The following is a 23860-nucleotide window of genomic DNA, read 5'->3' as shown; positions in this document are numbered from 1 at the left end:
CCACAGGAACGGGGGTCACTGCTTGGCCTGGTCTTGTCAGCTGCAGCTCCTGGGCCTCTGGGGGGCCATGTACTCCGGCTACCTACCTATGGTCACCCCTCAGTAAAGAACCGCAAGCAGGGATCCTGCTTGTGAAGATGCCTGAATACTAGGTCATCTCAGTCTGCCCTGGACTTCTTGTCTTTTGTCTATCTGCTGCCCAGCTGAGGCCCAGTGGCTTTTCTTACCCTTGAACAGCATTCTTGAGACCTTAGGGTTTCCAGAAGCTTCTGGAAGGTAGAACCCAGGGCTGGTGGGAGATGGCCCCCTCCTGTCTTCTGGGATATCCCTCCAGCTCACCCAGTGGGTCTGGGCTACCCCTCTGCCCACATCCTGAGGTTTGAAGCACCTGATGGCCCATGACACTCAGGTAAGTGAGGGCAGTATCAGGATTTAAACCGTCAGCAGGCCTCCAGAGCCCCACCTGGCCACATCACCGGGGCACAAGAACTGTCTGCTTCCAAACTAAGTCACCCCCCCTCGATTAACTCAAGAGGCCCTGGAAGCTGGGAGGGCCCAGGGCCCTGTCCCTCTGGGGAGTGAACAGCCTCACCATGGCCAAGTGGGTGTCAGTGAAGGGAAAAGGGCCTCCCTCAGCAGCAGCCACAAGCCCACCAGAATGGCAAGCTTTTGCTTGGGACACACTATGTTCTGATGCCCACCACAGGAGCTCCAACCTCAGAAGCTGTGAGGACACCCTGAGATGGAGGAGCCAAGGGAAAAAAGAACCCATAACCACCCCATCGTCTCATCCCCATGGCAGTAGAGACCTCAGGCAGCAAGGATGAGGAAAGTGGCTCAGGACCAACTTTGTCCATTCTCCTGCCTCCAGCCAAGCCCACAGCTCACCCAGAAGGAAGTATGGGAAGAGGCAGCACCAAGCCCCACGAGCTCCAGATCTGCCTTCAAGAAGGGGCTTCTATCCAGAAGAGCTGGGCACTGGCTGGGCTAGTGTTCCTCCTCCTGGGCGCTTGCATGATGAGGGCAGGTCTGTGAACTCCTTCCCCAAACCCCTGTCCTTCAGAGCCCTGAGGTGGAATCTCCTAACACATCCCTGTGAAGACCACCCACCAAGGAGCCAGGACGCCTGGAATCTCAGCCACCATCAGGCCCTGGACATACCATCAGGGACTGTCTGGGACACTACTGGGGTCACTGCCAGGCCAGCCACACCCTGAGGAGCTTAGCTCAGGCCCAGGTGCTAAGTTCAACATCAGTGGCACAAGATGATACACTGAGAAGCAGGTGACCATCTCTTACGATGGGTAAACTGAGTCAATGGCTGAGTCCAGGAATCTGTCCTCTTATAACCAAGCCCTTGAATGACGGGAACCCTGAGCCACCTTATGCAGAGGGAAAGACAAGTCTCACAGTCATATGGCAACCAGCAGGACTGGGGTCCATTCGTCCAACTCCTGGACTGCCCCTCTTCCTGCCCCCCTACCTGATAGGCTGTCCCCTCTCTTGTTTAGGGTCATTCTAGAAATTTCTGAGGTAAGGATATTCCTTCCCTTCCTAACACCAAGGAACCCTACCTGCCTGTCTTTATTTCTTTGGCTAGTCATGATGGGAGGAGGGGAATCCGAGCCAAGTCTCTATCCCTTGGTCCGAAAGAATAGTGACAGAGAGATTGTAACCCAGAGATTCTAATCACCAACCCAGGGACAGGATGTCCTAGCAAGATTGCACCAAACCAGGGCCTCTCCCAGACTCCCACAGCAGCTTAGAGCTGACCTCAATGATGCTGACTTTGGCTCTGAGACTGTGAGCAGTTGGGGGACAAGCAGGGCCTGAGCCTCACCCCTAGGCGGCTGGATCAGAAGGGCAAGGAGGGGCTGAGTTCATGCAAACCCACACCTGGGGCTCTGCTCTCTCACCCTTGTTAGGACTTTTCAGGAGGAATCTCAAGAGGTCCTAGGGGGCACCATGGTGGGGAGGGTCCCATGACAAAAGGTTCCTTCAGGGATGGAGAGAAGGAAGAGAAGTAGATGAGGCTGACCTCACCTCTAGAGACAAGTGGAGGCTGCTCAGGTCAGGACCTGCCACTCCCACTAAGGGATGCTCCCCAGCTGAAGGGTGGGGCTCCTGCAGGCATGGAGGCAGCCAGGCCTAAAGAGGGACTAGGCTTTTGAACTGCAAAATGCTGCCAGGATGAGTTGGCCAACAGCCAGAGCCCCCTGCAGACGAAGATCAAGATGCAGAATCGGGCAGTGGAGACGGATGGCAAGCCAAAGGTGTGAGGAAGCCTTGCGGAGTGGATGGCTGAGAAGCCGATCGAGGGAGGAGTCCTGAGTGACACAGCAAGGTTGAGCAACATCCCATGACTGCCACCCTCAAGGTCCATACCCCGCCTCGCTCTCCCCTCCTAACGATCCTGCACACGTGGGTATCTGTCCCTTGCGACTGAAAACTTAAAATACAAACCCAGCACTTAACACGTCCATCTGGACCACAGACTTGTTAGGGTCTCCACCAACGAGTAAACACGGTGGACAGGGTGGCCAGCACTCCTTCCACCTTCAGTCCCAGTAGCTGCCAACAGTCAACCAGAGTGGACTTGGGGGCAGGAAGGGTACCAGGGTCCAAATCCCAAGAGAGGAAAGAGAAAGAACACAGATTCTAGAGTCAGGCAGAACTGGAGGCCACTTAGACTCAGTCACTCATTCACCTCAAGACCTGGGAGCAGCCACTGAAGAAGGTCTCCAAGGCCAGGAATCCCCTCCTCCCTCCAAGGGCTGCTGAAGGATGAGGCAGCATCTGTCCCACACCCAGGTCAGTGCCCGGCACACATGCCCCAAGGTATGAGTCCATTAGCCATCCGGGGCAACCAAGGTCTCCAGGGATCTGCCTGCCTTCCTGAGAAGCTAAGGTCTGTGAACCTGCCAGAGACCAGCCACATTTCCTGCCTGGTCCTCAGCCCAGCAGGGACACAGGACACAGGATGCTGTGAGACAAAAACAAGTCATCCCAGGAACCCAAAGCTACGCTCAGCCCAAAAGTTCGGGAGCGACTTACCAGCTCTCAGCCCAAGCCCAAAGCCAGGATCTAACAGCACCCACCCCAAAAAAACTGCACAGGACCGTTGGAATTTGGAAAGTTTTTGTTTTCTTTTTCCCACACATTTCCGGGGTTGGGGTGTTTTCCAAGACTCAGACACATTTGTTAACAAAGAGAGCAAAAAAACTGGGGGAGCAGAGAGCCCGTGGGCAGAGAAGTGACCCCAGCAGTCTGTGGACAACACCTTGCTCCCTTTTCGCTGCTGCCCGCGCCCAGCGGGTGCCACAGGCTGCTGCTCGTGGAATCTAGAGTATTTGTCTGTAATATATATCTGCATTTGCCTTTCCCCTCCCTCCCACCCCCCACCCCTGCTCCTCCAGCAGCTTCCCCATCAATGCACATCGCCCGGCGGCACACACAGAACAGGCCTTCAGCCAGGCCTGAGCCCCTTCCCTGGGCGGCACCAAGCAGGTGCCTCTCCTGGTGAGGGGAGTTGGGGCACTTGGGGACATGCCCACTGCCCCACCCCACCCACCCACTGGGCCACTCGGGCCCACCCTCCCACCAACTCTGGAAACCCAAAGGGAGGAAAGGAAGGGAGAAACCAGACACACAAAAAAAAAAGTGGGGAAGGAAGGTGGGGACAGTGAGACACAGCAAGCCTGGGATGGGGACTGGAGGGCTTGGAAAGAGAAGGAAGGCAGGAGGGACAGAAGGAGGAAGAAGAAAAATTGAGGAAAATTAACAGGACGAGTAGTGGACACTTTACAAAACCCCCAGCCTTCCTTCCCACCCAACCCCACCAAAATAAAACTACGCCCCTTAAAAAAATAAATCAACCCAGGGCTGTAAGCACGTGCCCTGCCTGGCAGGCGCAGAGCTGAGAGGGACAGTCAGACCCGGGACTGACGAGGCCGCGCGCGGTGTACGGCAGGAGGAAGGGGACGAGCACGGGGTTTTCCTTTTCTTTTTTTGCGTTTCCTCTTCGTGAGAGAAGCCTGAGGCAGCCAGGGAGAGGGTCCCCAGGCCCCTGGCAGGGAGAGGGCGGCACCCTCCTCCCGGTCCCTCCCAGGAGGGGCAGCTGGCAGTGGGACAAAGTGCCAGGGGCTCAGACGTAATACTCCTTGTCTTTGTTCTTCTTGGCCTTGCTCGGCGTCTTGGGAGCAGCCGGGGCCTTCTCTTTCACCACTGCCCCATTGCTCTGGGCCGAGTTACTGATGTAGTTCCGGCTCTGATCCACCTGGTAGGAGCCCTCGTCGCGATTGCGGTACTTGTACATGGCGTAGAGGAGGATGAGGATGCAGAGCGCCGCCGCCGCCACGATACCCACCACCATGCCCGTGGTGCTGCTGGACTCCCGGATCACCTCCACTGCGCCCGGCGGGCCCCGCTCCCCAGGCCCTGTGGGGTTGGCTGTGGGCAGATGGGGGAAGCCGGGGGCTGAGGTCACGCCAGGTCGCAGGGGGGGCGGCCTCCGTGGCTCAAAAGACGTGGGGGCCCCGGGCCCCAAGGGGGGGTTCTCCAGCAGGGGCTGAAGCGGGTCTCGGTGGTTCATTTTGCCCGCTGGCAGGTTGGGTGCCGGGGCGGAGGGGTCAAACAGCACCCCAGGGGCACCCGTTGCCCCATCTGTCCTGAGGTTGGGCCGGGGAGCGGGTTTTCGGGGTGACAGGAGGGTGGTGCGGTCCGTGACCAGGGGAAAGGTGGTATAAAAGTCCTCGTCGTCCGTAGGGGGGAGGCTGGAGTCAAAGACCTCCCCGGAGGCGAAGCCCGAGGCCTCGATGGGCTCCTCGCAGTCGCTGTCGTCCCGCTCGGCCTGGCACGGGCCCCCAGAGGGCGGGCGGCGCGCCGCGGGCGGGGGCAGCGTGTCTTGGGTGGCGCCCACGCCCGTGAGGAAGGGATAGAAGGTAGGGGGCGGGGGCACGAAGGGGGATCGGGTGGCCACGGGAGGGGGATCTAAGGAGTCCTCCGTGATAATGGGCAATATTAACTCTCCTCCTAGAACAAGAGAGAGAAGAGAAAAGAGAGGGCGTCAGCGAGGGCCAGGGCGCAGGCGGCCGGCACAGAGAGAGAAACAACAGCCTCACACACCCAAATCGGTTCCAATTGGCTTTGGCGGAGACTAGAGCGGGCCAGGCCCGCCCGCCAGCCGGCCGAGCACTGCGCTTTAAGCGGGCAGCGGCTCAGATGCCCTGGGCACCCCACGCACGGGCTCTGTGACTCTCTGGGTTTTGGTCTTTTGTTTGTCTTAAGAAATCAAAAGGAACAGAAAGGAAAGGAAATTGAAAAGAAACAGAAAAAAAAATTCTACTGGTTTAAGGCTTTAAAAACAGATAACAACAGCAGCATTTAAACAAACCTAACGACAATATCTTTTAGGGTTTTTTTTTCTAGATTTTTCTCTTTTTTTGCTTTTTTTTTTTTTTTTTTTTTTTTTAAAAAAGAAGATAGCATACCACGGAATTCAGGCAACTTACATCAACAAATAGGCCGTGTGATTTTAGCATGAAGAAAAAAATTACAAACAGAGCTGTGTAAGCGGGTTCTCCCGGAAAAAAATAAGAAAAAACAACTTTTCCGTACAACGTTTTCTGTCTATCTGCTCGGTATCTCCCTCCCTCACTCTCTACTCCCTGCGCATCCTGCATCCTCCTGAACTCTCTCTCCGCCCTCACTTGTCCCTCTCCCCCTCATTCAACACAAAGCTAAACTCTGCACAGGGCAGGCTGGGGCTGAGGAGCGGTTTCCACCACTTGGTGTCAGCATGTCAGGGAGGGAGGAGCAGTGGGCAGAAGGGCTAGGAGAGTAAGGATGTGACAGGCAGCCATGTAGGGATTGCTACATGGGTGAGAGGTCTTGGGAGGGGACGGCCATGGGATGGGGCTTGGAAGGCTAATTGCAGGGTGGCCACGGGAGAGGAGACATTGAAAGTGGGAGATGAGGTGGCCCATGAGGAGGAGTGGGCAGGGAGGAGTTGGACGCACTGGAGCGGGGTCCTGTCCCATAGGACTCTGGGAGGAGTGGGGAGAAGCCATATGGAGGCAGGGGTATGAGGGGACAAGAAGGGAGTGAGGGAAGTGGGCAGGGCCACATGGTTCCTGAGCGAATCCTAACTCCCCAACTTTCGTCTTCACCCTCCACCTCTTACCCCCACTGACTTCCCCCCTCCCCCTCCCCAGAACCCCCATGGGCCGCCAGGACCTGGCCAGGGCTTGACTGCCTCCAGCCCTCTTATTATTGTTAAAACAATAATAAAACAACAGAAAGAAGAAGAAAGCAAAAAAAGAAAAGAAAATACATACACAGCCATCTGGGAGGGAAGCACCTGCTAAATAGGGCCCATGGGAACGAGTGGGCTTTGTGATGGGAGAATGGGTCTCTAGGTCTGTTAACTGTAGTCCCTTAGGCAGAAACTGCAATTCCCATCAGCCCCCAAAAGGTGAGAACTATAACTCCCATCAGTCTTTGGAGGAGTGTAGACCACAATTGCCATCAGCCACTGGGTCAACAACTGTGACTCCCATCAGCCTCCTGGGCCTCCTCTCAAACCAAAATAGTGTAACCCCTGGCTTGGGGTAGAAGGGAGCTGGGGTGGGGCTCTAGGTGGCTAGTGGGAGGACTTGCTCCTCTTGCAGGTGCACCTCTGGGCCTGGCGAGGGCTGGAGGTTTCCTCTCTGGCTCTCTCTTCAGCATAGCCTAAGCCCTGCCCACATCTAACTGTCTCTCACTGATCTCTGCAGGGTGTGGTCTTCATCATGCCCAGAAGTCCCCCAGACCCTCGGTGGTAAAGCACCCCAGGGCCTCCACTGCCAAGTCCCTCCTGCCCCACTGCAGCCTGTTCAATCTGCGCATCTTGGCAATCTTCTCCTGCTCCCCACCCACCCACAGCCCTCTGCCTCTGCACTGAGTTCAAACCCTGGTGCCAACCCTCAGATCACAAGCTCCAGCAATGTTGCAGAGATGTCCTTGGCCACACCAGCCAGCCTGTGGCCAAGACCTTTCCATTGAACTTGAAGCCTTGCTGAGCTCCCCAGGCTGCTCTTCCCACCAGACTCCAATCTCCCCTGGGCAGGGGCTCACCTACACTCTAGATTTTGAAACCCCAGAGCTCCTGCCCCTCCAAAGGCTCGGCCACAATGAAAAACTTTGAGCCAAGAGCAAAGCAGCATGTTTTGTGGGGGTGGGACTATTCGATCCCAGCTTGTTGTGGATGAGAATGCTGAGGCCTGGATGGGCAGGACTTTCCAAGGTCACCAGCATAGGTGCCCAGCAAGGTGAGTGAGGCTGGGGAAGGGCTAGATCTCATGAGGAGCCCAAGAAAGCCTAAGTCATCCTCCCGATGCCTCCAGGAATCTGCTGGGGCTGCTTGACTCTTGGCTTGGATGCTAATCTGGGAGTTCACACATAAACCTGTTCTGTCACTGAGTTCCTGTGTGACTGTGGGCAAGTTTCTTCCAGAGTCTGGGCCTCAGTTTCCTCACCTATAAAACTGGGGTATTGGGCTCCAGGCCCAGGATGAGGCCAAAGTTTGGCTCTCCTGGGACCTCTAGCCTTTGGATGATCAAGTATGTCTTCCTGTACCCACCTGAGACCCAGATGAGGAAAGCTGCACCCTGGTCCCCAGGTAAGGGGCAAACCCAGCTGTCAGCTCTCAGGGGGAGGGTTGGTGGCCTCTCAAACGGTGGTAACCTGGCAGGTTCCCTCTCTGCATGGACCCTGAGTGCCTCTGGGGTCCTCCCTGCTGGTCCATACCACCGGCCCTCTACCTGACCTTTGCCTTCTATTCAGAACCCCTCCCTGCTGACAGCTCAGTCTGGCCAAACACCTCTTCCAGGCAGAGGATGCTCCCTGCCTTGAGTGCCTCTGACATCACATCCCAATTCTGCCCTGGAAGCATGGCTTTGTACTCACTGCCAGGAAAGGGCCAGTGGCCCGGGTCTCATCTGTCTCCCTAGCCTGGCACAGAGCTGGGGCTCATTATGGTTTTCCAGGAGAAGGGGAACAATATTCCTTGGGCATTTCCTCTGAGCCAGGCCGGGCTAGGTATCTAGGGAAGGGAGTGGGCGTCTCTCACAGGCCAGAGCAGCTGAGTTCTGAACACCCCGCCCCCTCCACCCTCTTAGGCAGCCGGCGCTGCTGAGAGCTCAACCTGGCAAACTAGCTAGCTCTACAAACTAGCTCCCACCCCAGCTCGCCACCTTCCATCTTAGACTGGCCCACCAGCTGCTGCTGGAAACCCCAGCATCAAGGCTTGGCCTAAGCTGGCTGGCCATAGCTGGGGCCCCAGCAAAGTGCCAGGCCCAGGGCACAGGACCAGACCAGGAGGCCCTTGCTGAAGCCACATCCTGCCCTAGAAGGGCTGACAGGCCAATCAGGGCACAGAGCTCGGCCCTCTACCAACCTGCTGTCCCCTAGCCGGGCAAGGACACGGGGGGCTTCAGGCCTTGGACTACAGACAAGTCTTGCCCAGCATGAGCCCCCTACAACCATTTGCCCCAGCTCAGCCCTTGAGACACAAAGGCTCCTCAGGTCTCCCTTCTGCAGCTTTCCTCTGCCCCCAGACTCCTCCCAGGCCTGCTCATATTGGTCTCTTGCCCCTCCAACCCCAGTTGCTTTCCGGTCTCCGTATCTGGGTCCCAGCCCTGTCCCTGCATCCACAGCTTCTCTGGGGCTTCCCTGGGCCCTTCTCTGCCCAAGGCTTTGACGGCACCACCTCCTGAGGTGTCCTCCCCTCACCCACACCCCCACACTGCCATGATTCCTCCTCGATGCCTTCTTCTTATGGTAGCCCCTGTCTCCCACATGGCTTCCTCCCTGTTTCCTCTCAGTGCCCCATACCCCACTTCCTCTCCACGAGACAACAGGCTCTGGAAAACCCATGAGAACGCATGAGGACTTCCTGGGCTCACTTAACCCGGCCTAGGCTCTGCAGCAGTCAAGTCACACCTAACCTAGGTTGCTGGGCTTTCCCAGGTCACACACAAGTTCAGGAAGGATCAGAAGGGGCTGCCCTGGTGAGGAGTCGGCAGGACCTGGAGGAGGAGAGAACCAGGCCCCTCAGAGACTCCTCTCTGCCAAAAGTCCAACCACTGCCCGTGCTGCTGGGCTTTGTGGGTGCAGACTCACGATGACTTATGGTCCAGTTCTACACCAAGGATGCATCCTGGAATGGGGTGCTCCTAGGAGCCAGCAGAGTCTGGTAGGACCCCAGGCAGCCTCCCGCCTTTCCCCCACTTCAGGCAGCTGCAGCATTTGGAAAATACTCACAGGTGCACACTTAACACAGATGCCACTGCCCACCCAACACTCCTCTGCATCCTAAGAAAAGCTAAATTTCTGTGCATATCAGTCCCACTTACTAGAGAATGCCATCCCTGACCAGGGATACCACCAGCCATTCCTAATCTCCCCTTCCTCCCCAACTCTCCTTCCTCTGGGGGCTGCTGGCCCAACATACTGAGGCCCTTCTGCCCTTAGGGCATAGAGGGCCCCTGACTGGAAATCTACTCAAGAACCCCATGAGTAGAGTAGGTGTGCCCAGCCCCAAAGAGAAGCCAGAACTGAGGCTGCACGTGTCCGAGACTAAGCAGTGAGCTGGAGGCCCTGCTTAGGCTGTGAGGGGCAAGAAAGCCAGCAGCCTACAGGGCATTTCGTGGGGGTTAGAAAAGACAGTTCTATGTGGACATGACCCTGTGGTGTATGACTTCACAAACAGTACCTTTGTGCAAAATTGGAAAAAGGATTCTCTCCACTCAATGGACACAGTCCTGTTTGGGTGCCCAGGACACACAGCTGAGCAAGCAGAGCCCTGGCCAGACGTCACCCCCTACTCGCCTGTGTAAGCAGAGGACAACCTGTGCCCTGTGTGTGTGGTGCCCTGAAGGACGGTACCCCACCTTACCCACAAGAACCAGTGCAACAGGGGCAGAAGCCAGGGTATTTCAAGGTAAGAAAAATATGGTATATTGTGGCATACACACACACACACACACACACACACACACACACACACACACAGGGTCTGTGTTTCTGTGCCCCAAGCACATGTGTGCAGGCATGTACATGAACCTAGATGGATCTGAGCATGAGTGTGGTGTGTGTCAGTGCATGGACCTCTGGCTTGCATGTGCCTGCTAGCCACTGAGTGTGGGTCTGAGTTCTGTGTGCACATGTGCATATGTGAATGTGAAAATGTGAGGGCACCACATTCATCTGAGCACCAGTGGTGCACCCCAGGGAACACATCCTGTACCAAACTCATTTTCCCCTTCTCCTGGGCAGCAAGGCTACATTTCCCAACATCCCTTGTGAGTAGGCCTGGTGCGTGACTGAGTAGTGAGCACTGCCAGTACCAGTCCTCCAGCAGCCTCCTGGGTGCCACCTTTCATGCCCCTTCTCCTGCAGTGACCTTGGAAACCACATATTGAAAATGGAGGCGCCACAGATGGATGGAGTGTGGATTCCTAAAGCACCCTTTGCAACAGATCCACCTGCTGATCAGGCACACCCAGGTAGGGTGAGTGAGAGACTTCTCTTGAATTAACTACGGAGATCCGGGGCTTATCTGTTACAGAAACAAATGTTACTTTAACTAACATAGACACTGGCACCAGAAATGGCTGTCACGATAACACAAACCTGAGGAGGCACTCGTGACCATCCAAGGCGTGGAGGCTGGAAAGATGAAGCCCACGTAATGCAGTGGCAAAGTATGTGGTACACACCGTTGCTCATGAGGACCTGGAGGACAGGCACCTGCCTGTGGAGTCTGGGAACTGAGGGAAAGGGCTGGGAAAGGCCAGTGACCATAAGGCTTCTATGTTCTGCTTTGAGCGACATACTACAAGGAGGAGACCAAGAAGGCAAGGAACACGAGGAGGCAAGAATTGTCTGGTTTGCAAGCAGAAATGAAAAGAATACAGACAGCCCAGAAATCTGCATCCAAAAGTCAGAAGAGGCCACTGCTTCCAAACAGTAAGACAGAAAAGTGAAAAAGGCTTTCAGAGACAATAGCCCAGTAAAGCTTCTCACCCAAATAAGGACACTCAGCCTTGTTCAAGGATCAGATTTAGGGGGTGCCCCCCCACCTACTGTTTCAAACATCCTCAAGACAGTCACCACAGTATTAAGAGAAAGAGGCATGGGGGCGGAGCAACAAGGAAATAAGTGAGGCTTGAGAATTGTATCTAGGTGTGGTTACTTGGAACCATTAGAATCACCCTTGAGCCCCAAATCTGCATGAGCAGGGGTGGGCTATCATGCTATAGCACCCCCAAGGAGAACGTGGTTCCCAACACCCACTTCAGACACAGACATGGAAAAGGAGGACTGGGAGGAACTTCCCAGAGGGGAGAGCCAGGGACCCCAGACAAAGGATAGGGGAGTCTCCCCCAGAGAGCAGAGTGTCTCCCAGGGTTTAATGAAGAAAATTCCCCCACTGCAGGGGCAGAGCCTGGCCTGCCTGCCTGATGGATTTCCTCAGTGCGAGCAGCACACATTGACCTATGGGAATCTAGGCTGCTATGTTTCTTCCATTTTTCCCCTTTTTGCCAGGGAGGTTGTATTGCGGTTGTTGTCTCTGCCCCACCACTGTATTCTGGGTGTGTGTTGGGCTGTGGGAGCAGTGAGATAAATTATCCATTTAGTTCCTGGGCATCCAGATCACATATGGGTCCCATTCCAGAGGAGCCAGGTCTGGACCAGATGGAGTGGGCCATCATCTCCCAGACATCATCAGCTTTGAGATGAATGCCTTAACTGGTTGGGACTTTGGGTGGTCTCCCTTGGGGAGGGGTGGGTGTATCATGGGGGATGAGGAAGAGTGATACAGATCCTTGATGACTCACAGGTAAGCCAGTGACAAATAATTCACTAGCTGGTCCCCAGATCTGTTTCTGCTTCCTCCTGAGGGTACAGGAAGGCCATACCTTACAGCCTTCCTTAAAGCTAGGTTGGGCCCCATGACTGAACTCCAGGCAACAGAATGTGTGCAGGAGCTTGGGCACATCTCCCAGGCCTGGCCCATAAAACCTTCCACTTCACAACTCCATGCCAGGTCCCCTTCCACCACAACTTGGGAAGTCACCTGTTGAAGATGGTGCAGTCACAAGACGGAAAGGGACGAGGTCCTGAGTCAACACTTGGAGAAGAATGGTCCACCAATCAGGAACACTTGTTTGTAACTTACATGAATGAGAAATACATTTCTATGTGTTAAACCATGGATGTTGTGGCTTTGTCTATTTTAGCAGCTAGTGCTATCTTGAGACCCTCTTGGAATCCAAACACACTGTGCTTCTGTGGGTCTGGGCAAATGTGTCTGTGACTCTGTGGAGTGAAGCCTGCATGTGCCTCTGAGGGTCTCATTCACATGTGCAGGGGGGCAATGCCTCAGGAGGGATGCTTGCAGGGAGTAAGTGCAGGAGGTTGCTTCTGTGGGTCTCAGCACACGTGTGCATGAGTGAACCTGAACAACACGTGTGTATGTATGTGCTCTTGTAAGTCTAAACAACTGTGTGTGCTTAACTGGATGGGAGCACACAGGCATACAGGCATGCCTTGTACTGTGTCTGAACATGTGTGCATACCCTACAGGTCTGAAAATATATGTGTGTCCTGTGTGCCACTGCATGGGTACCTTGGAGCAGAGAAGTGCACCTGCACAGGCCAATGTAGGCCTGATTGTGTGTGTGTGTGTGTGTGTGTGTGTGTGTGTGTGTGTGTATGTATGCATGCCTCTGTGAAGGTCTAAGCACATAAGCTTGCACGTCTGTGGGTATGTATGTACATATGTATTTTTCTGTGAGTGTGAACCAGTATGTTTGTTTCAGCAGATGAGCATGTATGTGTACACTGCTGTGGCACTAGACACATGAGTGGGCATGAAAGTATGAGCTTCTATAGGTGTGAGGTTGGTGGGAGAGGTGCCAGTCTGTGAAGCTGAACAAATTGTGTGTGTGTGTAGAACCCTGGGATGAGCACACAGCCTGCCTCTGAGAACGGTCACACCTGAACCCTTGTGAGTCTTAGTCCCCAGGTGCACCTTTGTGTAGCTGTGGGCATGCCTCAAGGGGACTGGATGCACATGCTGGTGAATGAGTACACCCCTCTGCAGAAATGTATGTGTGCATCGTCGTAAGGATACTCACACACATATCTCTGTGAGCCTGGTCATGGATATGCATTTCTGTGAGTACATGTGTGTGTACATGTGCACTGTGGTAGGTCTAAGCACACTGTGTACTTGCCTGATCTGAACATGCATAAAGGTATCTGTGGTTCTGAAACACATGCGAACATCTGCAGGTCTGAATGCAGGTGTAGGATTCTGTGGTCTGAGCACGTGTGTGTATTACACAGGTGGATCTGTACATGCGTGTGCCTCTGAGCTAAGCATAGATGTATAATCTGTGAGTCCGAGGATGTGTCTCAAGGCATATGTCTCACTGGATCTATGCACATATGCAAACACACTCAGGTTTGAACACAGATGTGTGTGGCCTGAGTGTCTGCAATATGCAAGTCTGTCTCTGGGTCTGAACGTGTGTGTGTGATTCTGAACATTCACCATCAGTGTCAGTAGATGTGTGTGAGTGTGCCTTAGTGGGTATGAGCATGCATGTACACATAGCTCAGAGCACATGCAAGTGGCTGGATAAGTTTGAGACACACAATATGTGTGTGTGCCTTGGTGCAACTGAACACATGTTGCAAGTAACTCTGGGAGCTGAGTAGGTGCACACCTGTGCATCTGAGCGCCTCTGTGGGTATTTTTGGAGCTCTAAGCATATACATGCAAGAGTTGGTAGCTCTGAGTGCATGTGTGTGCTTTTGTGAGACTGTGTATGTGTGCCTGAGTTTGTGCTTCTATGAGTCTCAAACGTGTGTAGCTGTGTGTATGGACTTCAGGGGGGCATAAGCACATACATGTCTCTTGGAGTCTAACCATGTGTGTGCCTCTGTTGGTCTGGGTACAAATGGTGTGTGCTCTTCTAGGTTTGAATGGGTGTGTGTGTGTGTGTGTGTATGTGTATGGAAGTGGGCCCATGTGAGCTTGCTGGTGAGTGTGTAAATGTATGTGCAGGGCTGTATGTGTGCATGCCTCTGGTCATATATGTGCATACAGACACTGCCTCTGTGGGTCTCAGCCTATGTGTGCCCTTCCTACATGTCTCAGGTTGTGCAAAGTCAGATTCCCTCAGGGGCCAGGCCCAGAACACAATGTGTGGGTTGGGCCAGCTGAGACAACTAGGAGTGGGTCACATTACCGATGGTGCACGCTCCCCTAAAGGCACTCCCATTCGAAAGCCAATCACAGCTAAAATAACCGTGTAGATGACAGTCTCACCATGCAAGGGAGAAAGCATGGGCCAGGGTCTGTGGAGAGCTGAGGTTAGGGAAAAGGGTGGAAAGGTACACAGGAATGATCCCAGACCCAGGGATGAGGATCTGCAAGGTGGGAGAGGTAAAACACCCTAGGGTCTCCAGCCAGGCTGCCCCCACCTCTGACACTGGAGCCAAGGGAGGCCTGGCCATCTGCTGGAGAAAAGCCTCCTTGCACTGGGGGCCCGGGAAAGACTCTGGCTGAGAGGCTCTGGGAGGCATGGCATGGTCTACATCAGCCTGGGAGACCCTGGAGTCATTTTGGTCCTTGCCTGGTCTCCCACTGGGATGATGAGGATCCATCGTTAAGCCTTTCAGAGTGTGCAAATGTGAATGTGTAAGCATACATGACACAGGTCTGGGGGAGAGGCTGTGGCTTCCGGTGGTTTCCTCTGGGAGCACCAGTGTGCACCATGCCCTCCCTCCTGGCCTTGTTTTTAAAGCTGGGTGCTGGGCTGGCTACCAGCCCCTCCTAATCCCAGGCTTCTAGACCTCCTCCACCCTTCATTCTCTACTTGCACCTTTTTCCAAGAGGGTGGCTCAGTGGTCAGTGACCTCACAGATTCCTGACTGTGGACCAGCTGACCGCCTGCTTCAGCTCCTCCTCACCCGCTGCCCTAATGCAGCCTAAAAGAGCTCAGGCCACCAATGCACCCATTCAGTATCAGACCCAGGCCCCTGACTAGACTCCAAGCTAGGGCTGGGAGGCTAGAACTTCGATGGACACAGTATGGCCCAGGTAGGGTCCAGCGTGCACTTCACATCCCTACATGGTGACCATCTGGACTTAGATAGCCCTCCACAGGGTTCAGGGAAAGCAGGGATGACTCCTGTCTCCCAGGAGTTCCTGTCCCAGAGTGTGTGAACATGGGCACCTGTGTGTAAACACATGTGGTGGTGCCACTCACTGCCCTTTCCTCACGACCCACACAGACCATTGTCCCCAGAGCCCCATCCCAGGGCTTTCACGGGGCCACTCATTACAGCTACTTTCAGCAGACCTGGGCTAGCAGTGCTGTGTTGGCCACAGGAGCCACCAATAAGTGCCTAGAGCTCAGAGCAGTGAAGCAGGGCAAGGGGTGCTGTGTGTTGAAGCCGCCAGATGCCCAGAACCCCCCAAAACAATGGAGGCATTGGAATGTGCATCCCTGAGCCAAGATCACCTCAGGGGAAGAAGTGACATCAGTGAGCAGAGAGGCCTCCTAGAGTGAAAGGCATCTAACCCAGAAAGCACAGGCCCTGGGCTACGGAAGGGGAGGCCTTTCTGGCGCAGCAGCTGGCAGCTTCCCTGAATGTCCATGGGCCCAGGCCCATGGGAGTGACCTCTCTTAACTCTAGCCTACTTGGGAGACATGGAGGGCAACTGGACTTCGGCTTCTGGGTCTGGGAGCCTGTGCCCCAGAAACCCCTCTGCCCTTGGTTTTTTGAAGCTGAGTCTCTGCCCCAAGGCTCCACAGGCCATGTTATGGTCCTGCTCTGTCCACACTCCTTCCAGGGCCGGGGCCCACCCTCAGCCTAAACGTCTTCTCTGGAGCTAGGAATGTCTTTCCAGAGCAGATTCACAGGATGTACCAGGGCATACTGCCCACCTCCTGGCCACATTATCTCCCCCAATCCCGCAAGCACCTGCCCCAATCTCCAGCCTTCTGGTACCAACGAGCCAGGTGCCACCCATTACAAGGTAATGGGGAGAAGTCTCCAGCAGCCCAAGCGAGAAATGTGGGTGGCCCTCCACTCCCACAGACTGATCTGGCAGCCACCAAGGCCCACACTCCTCCACTGGGAAATCTGGCCACATCCAGTCCTTTCTCTGTTCCCTCTGCCAGCCTCAAGTATCCCACCCTCCCCCAGCTGCTCTTGGCCACCCCCAACCTGCTCAAATGAGCAGCCTTGGCACTTGCTGCATCACTCCACACCCCACACTTCTCAAGCAGCACTCAAGGCCCACCCCCGCTTTGCCAGCCTGGTCTCTCTCTGTGGCTGCACCCTTGGCTCCAGCAAGAAGTATTAAACAGAGGCCTAGAAAGCACCCCTGGCCCCAGAGCCCCAGGTCCTAGGAAGCCTTCCCTCCCAGCCCTGCTGTCCTCCTACAGCAGCTCCCCAACTAGAAACCGGGCCAGGCCTCAGGCCCTAATCTCCCCGAGCAGACCACAAGTCTGGTCTAGGGGGGATCTCCCACCCAGCACACTATCAGATTCAGAGCAGTCACTGTGTAGCAACTGCCCCATCTTGGCCTGGCAGTCCTGGCAGCGTCCACTTTGGGAACCCTTCAGACAGAGCCCAGGATACCTCCTGGCACCCAGGAGAAGAGGAGGGCCCAGGATACAGCAGAGATCTCCTCTACTAGTGGCCTAGAGAGCACCAGGCCTCAGGGGCAAGCAGGAGTTGTGGTTCTGCAACCAAAAGCTGATGGGAGTTGTAGTTCCTAACCCATGTTCACCCTCCCCCACCCCAAGGACTCATGGGAGCTGCAGTTACTCATCTTTCTAGGGAAAAGTCTCCCTCCTGTCCCAGCACCCCTTGGCTCTCAACCCTAGGATCCCAAGCTATGGACCTCACTATGTCTGAGGGGCTGGGAACCAAAAGGAATCCTGCCAGAGAGCATTTGAGGGCCTGGGAGGATATTAGGCAGTGGGAAACTATCAGGGAAAGCTAAGGCCTGGCAGCAGGCCCTGGGACTTGGGCCAGGTGACAGGGACAGTCGCCCCCCTCCCAGCAGCGTCGCAGAGGGCCCCGGGGCAGGGGAGGGGGGAAAGGCACTCACCAGTACTGGGCTCACACTCCTCCAGGTCCTCATCATCGCTGGGACACTCAGCCGAGGCTACCAGGAGGTCATCTGTGTTCTAGAGGATGAGAAAAGGGGTGGGGAAAGAGAGGTTCCAGGCAGGTCAGCAGATCCCACAGCCGCCATTTCAGATGCATGGTGGCACAGGGGATGCCCCTGGGCTGAGATGGACTAGCCTGGTCTGAGTCCCAGCCCTCCCATCTCTTGCTGGCTGACCTTGGGCCTCCATTTCCTGCTATGCACAGGGAGCTTCCCAGCAGCAGCCCTACAGGTTTTCATGGCTTCCGAGGGTCAATGAAACAGTACACATGGTGCTTTTTATTTCTGGGAAGTGAGGAGAGTGGATACGAGACTTTAACCTGCAGGGCCAAGGCAAGAGGGTCTAGGATGCCTCGGTACAGGGGTGCCGGGGAGGCAAGGCCCTACGGGGTGGAGCCTACAGAAGCCAGCATAGGCAAAACAGGGACAGGACCTGGAGGGGTTTCCTGGCTCTAGCTTCACCACTCCATCACCCCTCATCTCTCTCCCAACTCCCTTTCCTGGAGCCTGAGAGAACCGGCCTGCACACAATAATTAGGGCTGTGGTTGCCATAACAACAGGAGTCGACTTTGTCAGCATTTTCTCTCCTACTGATTGCAAAGAAAGAAAATCCCCAAGATGAGTGAGTGTAAGGAGGAGGGGGGCGCACAGCGGGTATGAGGAAGGAGACCCAAGGAGGGAAACTGAAAGTCCAGGCAGGAAGGGAGCCCAAGAAACTCCGGGATGGGGAGGAGAGGGCCAGGCTGAAGGCCAAGATGAGCAGGGTTGAAAGGGTCATAACTTGCCTCCTCCCCAGCCCCTGATCTTCAGACTGGACAGCCCTCGCTCACCCAAGAACAAGGTGGGGCCTGGAGGACCCAGTTCCCTCTGCATTCTTGCCCCCTAGGCACCAGCCTCCATCTTGGGCTTCCCCACCACAGCAATGTCTCCTGGACCCTCACCTCTCTCTTCCACCAGGATGATCTGCCCATCACCCTCCCACTGAGACCAGACAGCCCCTCTTCCCCTATGATTCGGAGGGCATTGGACATGGTGGGTACCCAGCCTTGGGTAGAGCCCAGACCTTTCCCCCAGGGCTCCCTGCCCCCTAGGGGTAAACTCTTCAGGTCCCCTCAGCTTTCTTGGCAGAGAGGAAGTGGGTACAGGCTTATCTCTCTGATCTGGATGGCCCCAGCTAGCCTAGTCCCAGGCTTCCTGAAGCACAGACTGGCAGGGAGGAGGGGCCTGGAAGCACACAGAGTCCACCCCTCAGAGGGAGAAACTGAAGACAGACTGGCGGCACAGGGAGGGGCACATCCTCATGGCCACCCCCAGATCCTGCTCTCACCCTGAAGGACAGGGGGTGCCCAATAGCCACAGGCTGTCGGACAGGATGATGGGAGAGAAGGGGTGACACCAAGGCCTTCATGCCAGGCATGAGCTCCGTGCTAATGGTCAGAGCAGGCACGGGAAGCAATAACTAGAAAACAGCCCAGCGTGGGCTACCTTGGGAAGTCACACAGGCCTGTCCTGCTCCAGCGGAGCCCCATTCCCCAGAGGCAGCCCCTCCAGTCCTGCCCCATCACTAGGGCTTGACCTGACCCAAGAAGCACCTGAGCAGGGGAGGTGAGCAGCAGGGAACTGTCTGCACTGAGACCCCCTCAGACCCACTGAGAGGACACTGGAGCCCCTGACTTGTGGTGCCTGCTCGCAGTCACATGGAGAGGGCTCATAAAGGCAATGGACCTGCAGGTAGGGCTTTCCCACTGCAGGGACCCCAGAACACAAGGACAGGTTACTCCTAGCTTCCACCAGCCTCTGGAGGGGGGCTGCCCACACCAGGTGACTGCATCCAGCCCTGCCATACTGTCACCTCTGCCCACAGCAGGGCCATGTCTGGTATCATCCATCTCCCACTCTGCCCACACAGAACACTAGGCATGGCCTTCACTGGGGAAGCAGAAGGAGCCATTCCACTCTCACCCCGAGTCCAGACTTCATCTTTCTTAGGTAGGGTGGTCTTCTCTCATATAACTGGGCCATCAAACTCCTCCCCAAATCTGGGAATGGTCCCTCTAGAAATAGTGGTCATCCCCACATCGCAAGATACCTGGTCATTAAGGTGAAGGCCACTTCCTGCAAGGTCACCTTGCCCATTGCCATGGCAACAAGGTCAGAGACAGCAGCCTCCAGGATCCCAATGACCCCTTGGACCCTCATCCTAGGCACCACTACTGTGGCTATGCAGATATCAGCCCCATCCCCACCTATCCCTGCCCTAATCCACCAACCAGAGTGGGGCCTTACCTGGGTGGTGCTGTCCCTCAGCGTGGGGGAGCGGCCCCGGCGTGTGGTGGTAGTGGCCATGGTGGTGGTAGTCTCCATGATAGTGGTGGCCATGTCAGCCAGCAGGGTAGTGGCCGTGGTCTCCGCACTGAGTAGCACGGACGGCCCCTCCCCCACCAGGCGCAGGTGACCCTCGGTCCGCACATTGGGGTCGCTCTCGGCGGCCAGCGCCAGCACCTTAAGCCCATTGTAGTAGAGGCCGGACACCTGGCCCTGGAAGGGACGGCCCTGATCCCGGCCCCCGATCTTGATGGCAGCCTGGCTGTTGAAGATGGTCAGCTGGCGGCCTGGGGGGAGGGGAAAGGGGTGACACAGGAGGGGCAGGCAGTGAGGGGGAACCAGGAAGGGAAAGGAAAAGAGAAGGAAGCCAAGGAGAGGAAAAAAGAATGGAGGAGGAAGCCAGCAAGGGAGGAGGGGATGGGGAAAAATGAAGAAGGGGCAGACAACCAAAGGGAAAGTCCTTGTCAGCCACAGCCCCTAGCCCAGCCAGGTGGGGACCCCAGAAGGGGAGGGCACCCAGGGCATACACTGGCTGGGGAAGGGGAGCCCAGCCCCTCCTCCCCACCATGTGCAAAGCCTTCCCGCCTTCCCCAGTCCCTCTCCTCTGCAGCTCCAAGGCCATCGCCCTTCTTCATCCTCTTCCCTCAATCCATCCCCATCTTCTCCCTCTGCTTCCCCACACATCCTGCCCCAGTGTCCAGCCCCAAGCCATGAAGCCATGGAGCCCTTGGAAGAGGCAGAAGAGGAGACAAAGAGGCAGAGACAAAGGAGGCAGCTGCCAGGCCAAGGTGGAGTCAGTGCATGTGAGAGCGGAGAAGGAGGTGAGACAGTATGATGGTGTGTGGGAGCAGCAATCTGCCCAGGTTGGCCTCCCACCTACAACCAGGCCCTCTGACCCCTGGCCAGGAACCCCTCTCTTCTCCTGGACTGCCAAGGCCCAGCACTGCCTGGGACCAGGCCCTGGAAAGCCAAGCCCTTCCTCCCCACCTAGATGTGCAAGCACAGAAATGAAAAATGTTAAAGGGACCTTGCTTCGCTCACTGACAGCCAAAAAAACCCGCTCCAGCTCCAATCGCACCCCGCACTCAGCAGTATGACACCTCAGAATTCCCAGCTGGGTGGGGTTGGGCTGTTCTGTTTGTTTTTAGTGGATCTGGGGGTCAGTTTAACCCTCTGAGTTTGTTGTTTTGGTTTGGTTTTTAGAAAAGATGTTTATTATGTTTAAGTTTAGATTTAACTTTGGTTTTGGTGCTGCTTATTTTTTGTGGGGGAGGGGTTGGGCAGAGGGCCTACTACATTGCCCCATCTCCCCCGGAACCTTCAGCTGCTGGCACTGGGGGTTTTAGACCTGGCTTAGCCCTTGTTAGCCTCTGGTTAGTGCCTCGTTAAAGATCTGGTTTAGAGTTAGGTGCCTATAAGCCTTGCCCCCAAAACCTGGGCTGAGGACAGTCCAACTTGTGAAGCCCACACCCTCTTTGGAAACAGGTTCTCTGGAAAACCCAAGGCCTCTGGGACATCCAAACATCCGTCCAGCCTCTGGCCAATGATGGGCACTGGTGTGTCTCCCCAATCCCCACTCAGCCTTCCTTCCTCCTCCAGCACCCTCCCACCGCCTACTCAGGCAAGGACAGCCCTAGGGCAGCAACACCCATTACCAATGGCCAAGAGCCCAAGAGGCAAAGGATCGGTGATGGCAGCTCTGGGACAGGCCCTGGAATACCAGACCCAGACAGGCCCAGGAAGACCTCTGCATCCAAGTCCGTTCCCAGACTTAAGACTCATGAGGAAAACAAAGGAGAGAAGGGTTACCATGGTCAAATGAGTTGGGGAAGCAAACATTTCACCATCGAACAGGTTTCTTTCTCCAAGGGCTTCTCAGAGCCTGCATTAAACTAATGCACACATGCATTTCCAAGAGGAAGAAACAGGATTCAGCACTTCCCAAACTCATTCTACCACAACTTTCTCTATTGTGAAGCATCTCGTGGGACTGTTTCACAGGACATACTTTGGAACTGGAAAATAGATTCATCCAATAAATATTTATTAAGCATCTACCATATGGTCAGGCACTGACAGTAAAATATTCCCTCCAAGCATCCCCAGACCTTGTCTTGGGATACCTTCCTGATGTTTCTTTCCTCTCACCCTCACAACATGCCTGTGAGGTGAGCTGAGTAACCATCACTGTCCTGTCTTACCGAGAAGAGAACTGAGTCTCAGCAAGAGGAAGTACTTGGCTAAGGCCACACACAAAAAGTGAGTTCCTTCTTTCACACTTTGAGAATCATCTATCTAGCCCACTGGGTTATTTTCTAGAAGAGGAAAGTCAGACCTAAAGGGAAAGGGAAAGAGGCCCCTGGCTCCCCATCATCTAAACCACAACTCCTCCCCCAACCCCCAATAAGGCCTGTCCAGCTCTCCCTGCCCTTGGCGTCACAAGTTGTCCCAGCCTCAGCCCAGCCTCCTCCCTTGGCCTCTCTGATTCTGGAAGAGGGAGGTGGGTAATGGAGAGGAAGCCACAGTGTTAGTAAACTTGTTCCCTGTGGCCCCTGGCCCCATCCACCAGGAACTCCTCAAAGGGTTAAAGTTCACCCCGCTGGAGAGAACAGCCCAGTGTGGCTGGGGGCTGTAGGTTTTAGCGATGTCTGTTACAGTCCCTTTAACTTTTTGTCCTGTTATGGGTTTATCACATCTGGTTATCAGCAGATTTAGGCCCCACAGGTGTGGGGGGCTAGAAGTTACATTTGGGGGTTTTAATTGGGGAAGTCCCCTGTGGACATTTAAAATCACAGTTATCAGCTGGTTAAGTGGAGGTTTAACAGTTCTACTTCCCCCCTAGAGTTTAGCCTTAGAGGTACAGAGCTCGCCCGCCCCCAAATGGAATGGGATGGATTTGCCCTTGGTCCCCAACTTCCCTTGGTGACAAGAAGCCTTCCCTCTCACATCCAGCAGCACCTCACCACACTTGGGCCTCCCAAGGGGCTTAATGGGTCTTCCTCATCAGCCAAGAAGGAATAGAAATCCCTATGGGCCCACCACTTCCTGTCCTGCCTTCTTTAGTCTCTCCTCAACTTCTCAGAGGCCTTCTGGACTAAGGTGGGCCTGTTCCAGAGATAGCAGCCCCACAGCACTCTCTTTGGGAGTCTTTCCATTAGGATCTGAGGTCCCCACTCTTCTCTCTTCTCCTCCCATGGCTCTGGTGAAGCCTTCCCAACCCTCCTCAGATCAGCTTTCCTGCTTCCCAAAGGCTTTCCACCTCTGCATGCTCTATGGCCCTCAGCTGGCCCTTTACCAAGCCTCCAAGATGATTCTGGGCAGAGGGAACCTATCTCCAGCCTGCATTCCCAGCCTGCTTGTGATTTACTGCAGGGCTTGCACTGGGGAGCTCCCATGGTAGGGATCTTGTGGATTACCCTAGTTGATCTCAGATTTAAAAAGAAAATAGGACTCCCTCACTTCTAAGGAAAAGCCCCACTTCTACCCCAATACCATTCTGAAATGCACAGACAGACTCTTGACTCCAAAGGGGAAGGGAGCATTCTGGCTGGCCAATTGTCCCTTCACTTGGGGGTGGGCATTGGTGAAGGCACGGAGGGGGAAAGAGAGAGCTCTGCACCTTTAAGATAGTGTTTTTAAAGTTAATTAATTAATTAATTAATTCTGGTTAATTACCTTTGTCGAGCAGCCACTCATCTACTACTCGACCAAGCCGGTAGGGGATTCTCTGTCTAGCAATCGCCAGGCGCTCGTTATCAAAGTTTCCTTGGAAAAGTTTAGAAAGACAGTAGGTTTCTCAGGCGACGAAGTCCAAAGGAGTTAGAAAAGTAATTATGCATTCCTCAGGAGACTCAGAGTAAGCAGCAACATCCACAGAAAGAGGGGAAGGGAGGAAAAGAAACGCTGGGCCCCTCTTCTCCCTTGACCCCCTCCCTAGGCTCCGGTCCAGAGCCAGCCCCACCCTGGGGGCAGGAGCAACCCAAAGCAAAAGAGATGAGCAAAGAAGAAAAGAAAAGGGACATAAAAAAAAAGAAGCTGGAAGGTCAAAGGTCAGAGGTTAAACAGGTTTATCTGTGGTTAAGCTGCTGTGGCCCCCTTCCTTCCCCATCCCAAAGTTGGGGGGTGGGCAGGGGGAGGGGCATTTAGCAGGTTTAAGTTGGGGGTGGGAGGCATCAATGGCCCAGCTGGTTCCTGCGTTTAGAGGGCAGTTTAGAAGTAGAAGGGATGGGTTAAGCGGGGTTTATGCGGCATTTAGGGGGCCACCCAGCACACTCACAGAACAGTGAGATCTAAAC

At 55.0% G+C, this 23860-nt stretch overlaps 1 protein-coding gene across 31 annotated transcripts in view; it reads right to left on the bottom strand.

The window, feature by feature from the left end:
* Positions 1 to 3121: 3121 nt before the first annotated feature.
* The window catches only part of NRXN2 (neurexin 2), a 115194-nt gene continuing 94455 nt past the window's right edge, over positions 3122 to 23860 (bottom strand). For 13 of the 31 annotated variants that reach the window (XM_017537214.2, XM_037741626.1, XM_017537218.2 and 10 more), the window contains 4 exons: positions 23241 to 23330; positions 19527 to 19852; positions 17180 to 17258; positions 4004 to 5031 (listed from right to left, as the gene is read on the bottom strand). In XM_017537214.2, coding sequence (XP_017392703.1) covers positions 4145 to 5031; positions 17180 to 17258; positions 19527 to 19852; positions 23241 to 23330 — 1382 coding nt within the window. In that variant the 3' untranslated portion in view covers positions 4004 to 4144. Of the gene's footprint in view, positions 5032 to 17179; positions 17259 to 19526; positions 19853 to 23240; positions 23331 to 23860 lie in introns of all 31 variants that reach the window. The other 18 variants (XM_037741634.1, XM_017537231.2, XM_017537232.2 and 15 more) reach the window with 8 other exon arrangements.

Source organism: Cebus imitator, unplaced genomic scaffold (genome assembly GCF_001604975.1).
Source record: "Cebus imitator isolate Cc_AM_T3 unplaced genomic scaffold, Cebus_imitator-1.0 Scaffold102, whole genome shotgun sequence".
Classification (NCBI taxonomy): domain Eukaryota; kingdom Metazoa; phylum Chordata; class Mammalia; order Primates; family Cebidae; genus Cebus; species Cebus imitator.
This window is presented reverse-complemented; position numbering and strand designations above follow the sequence as displayed.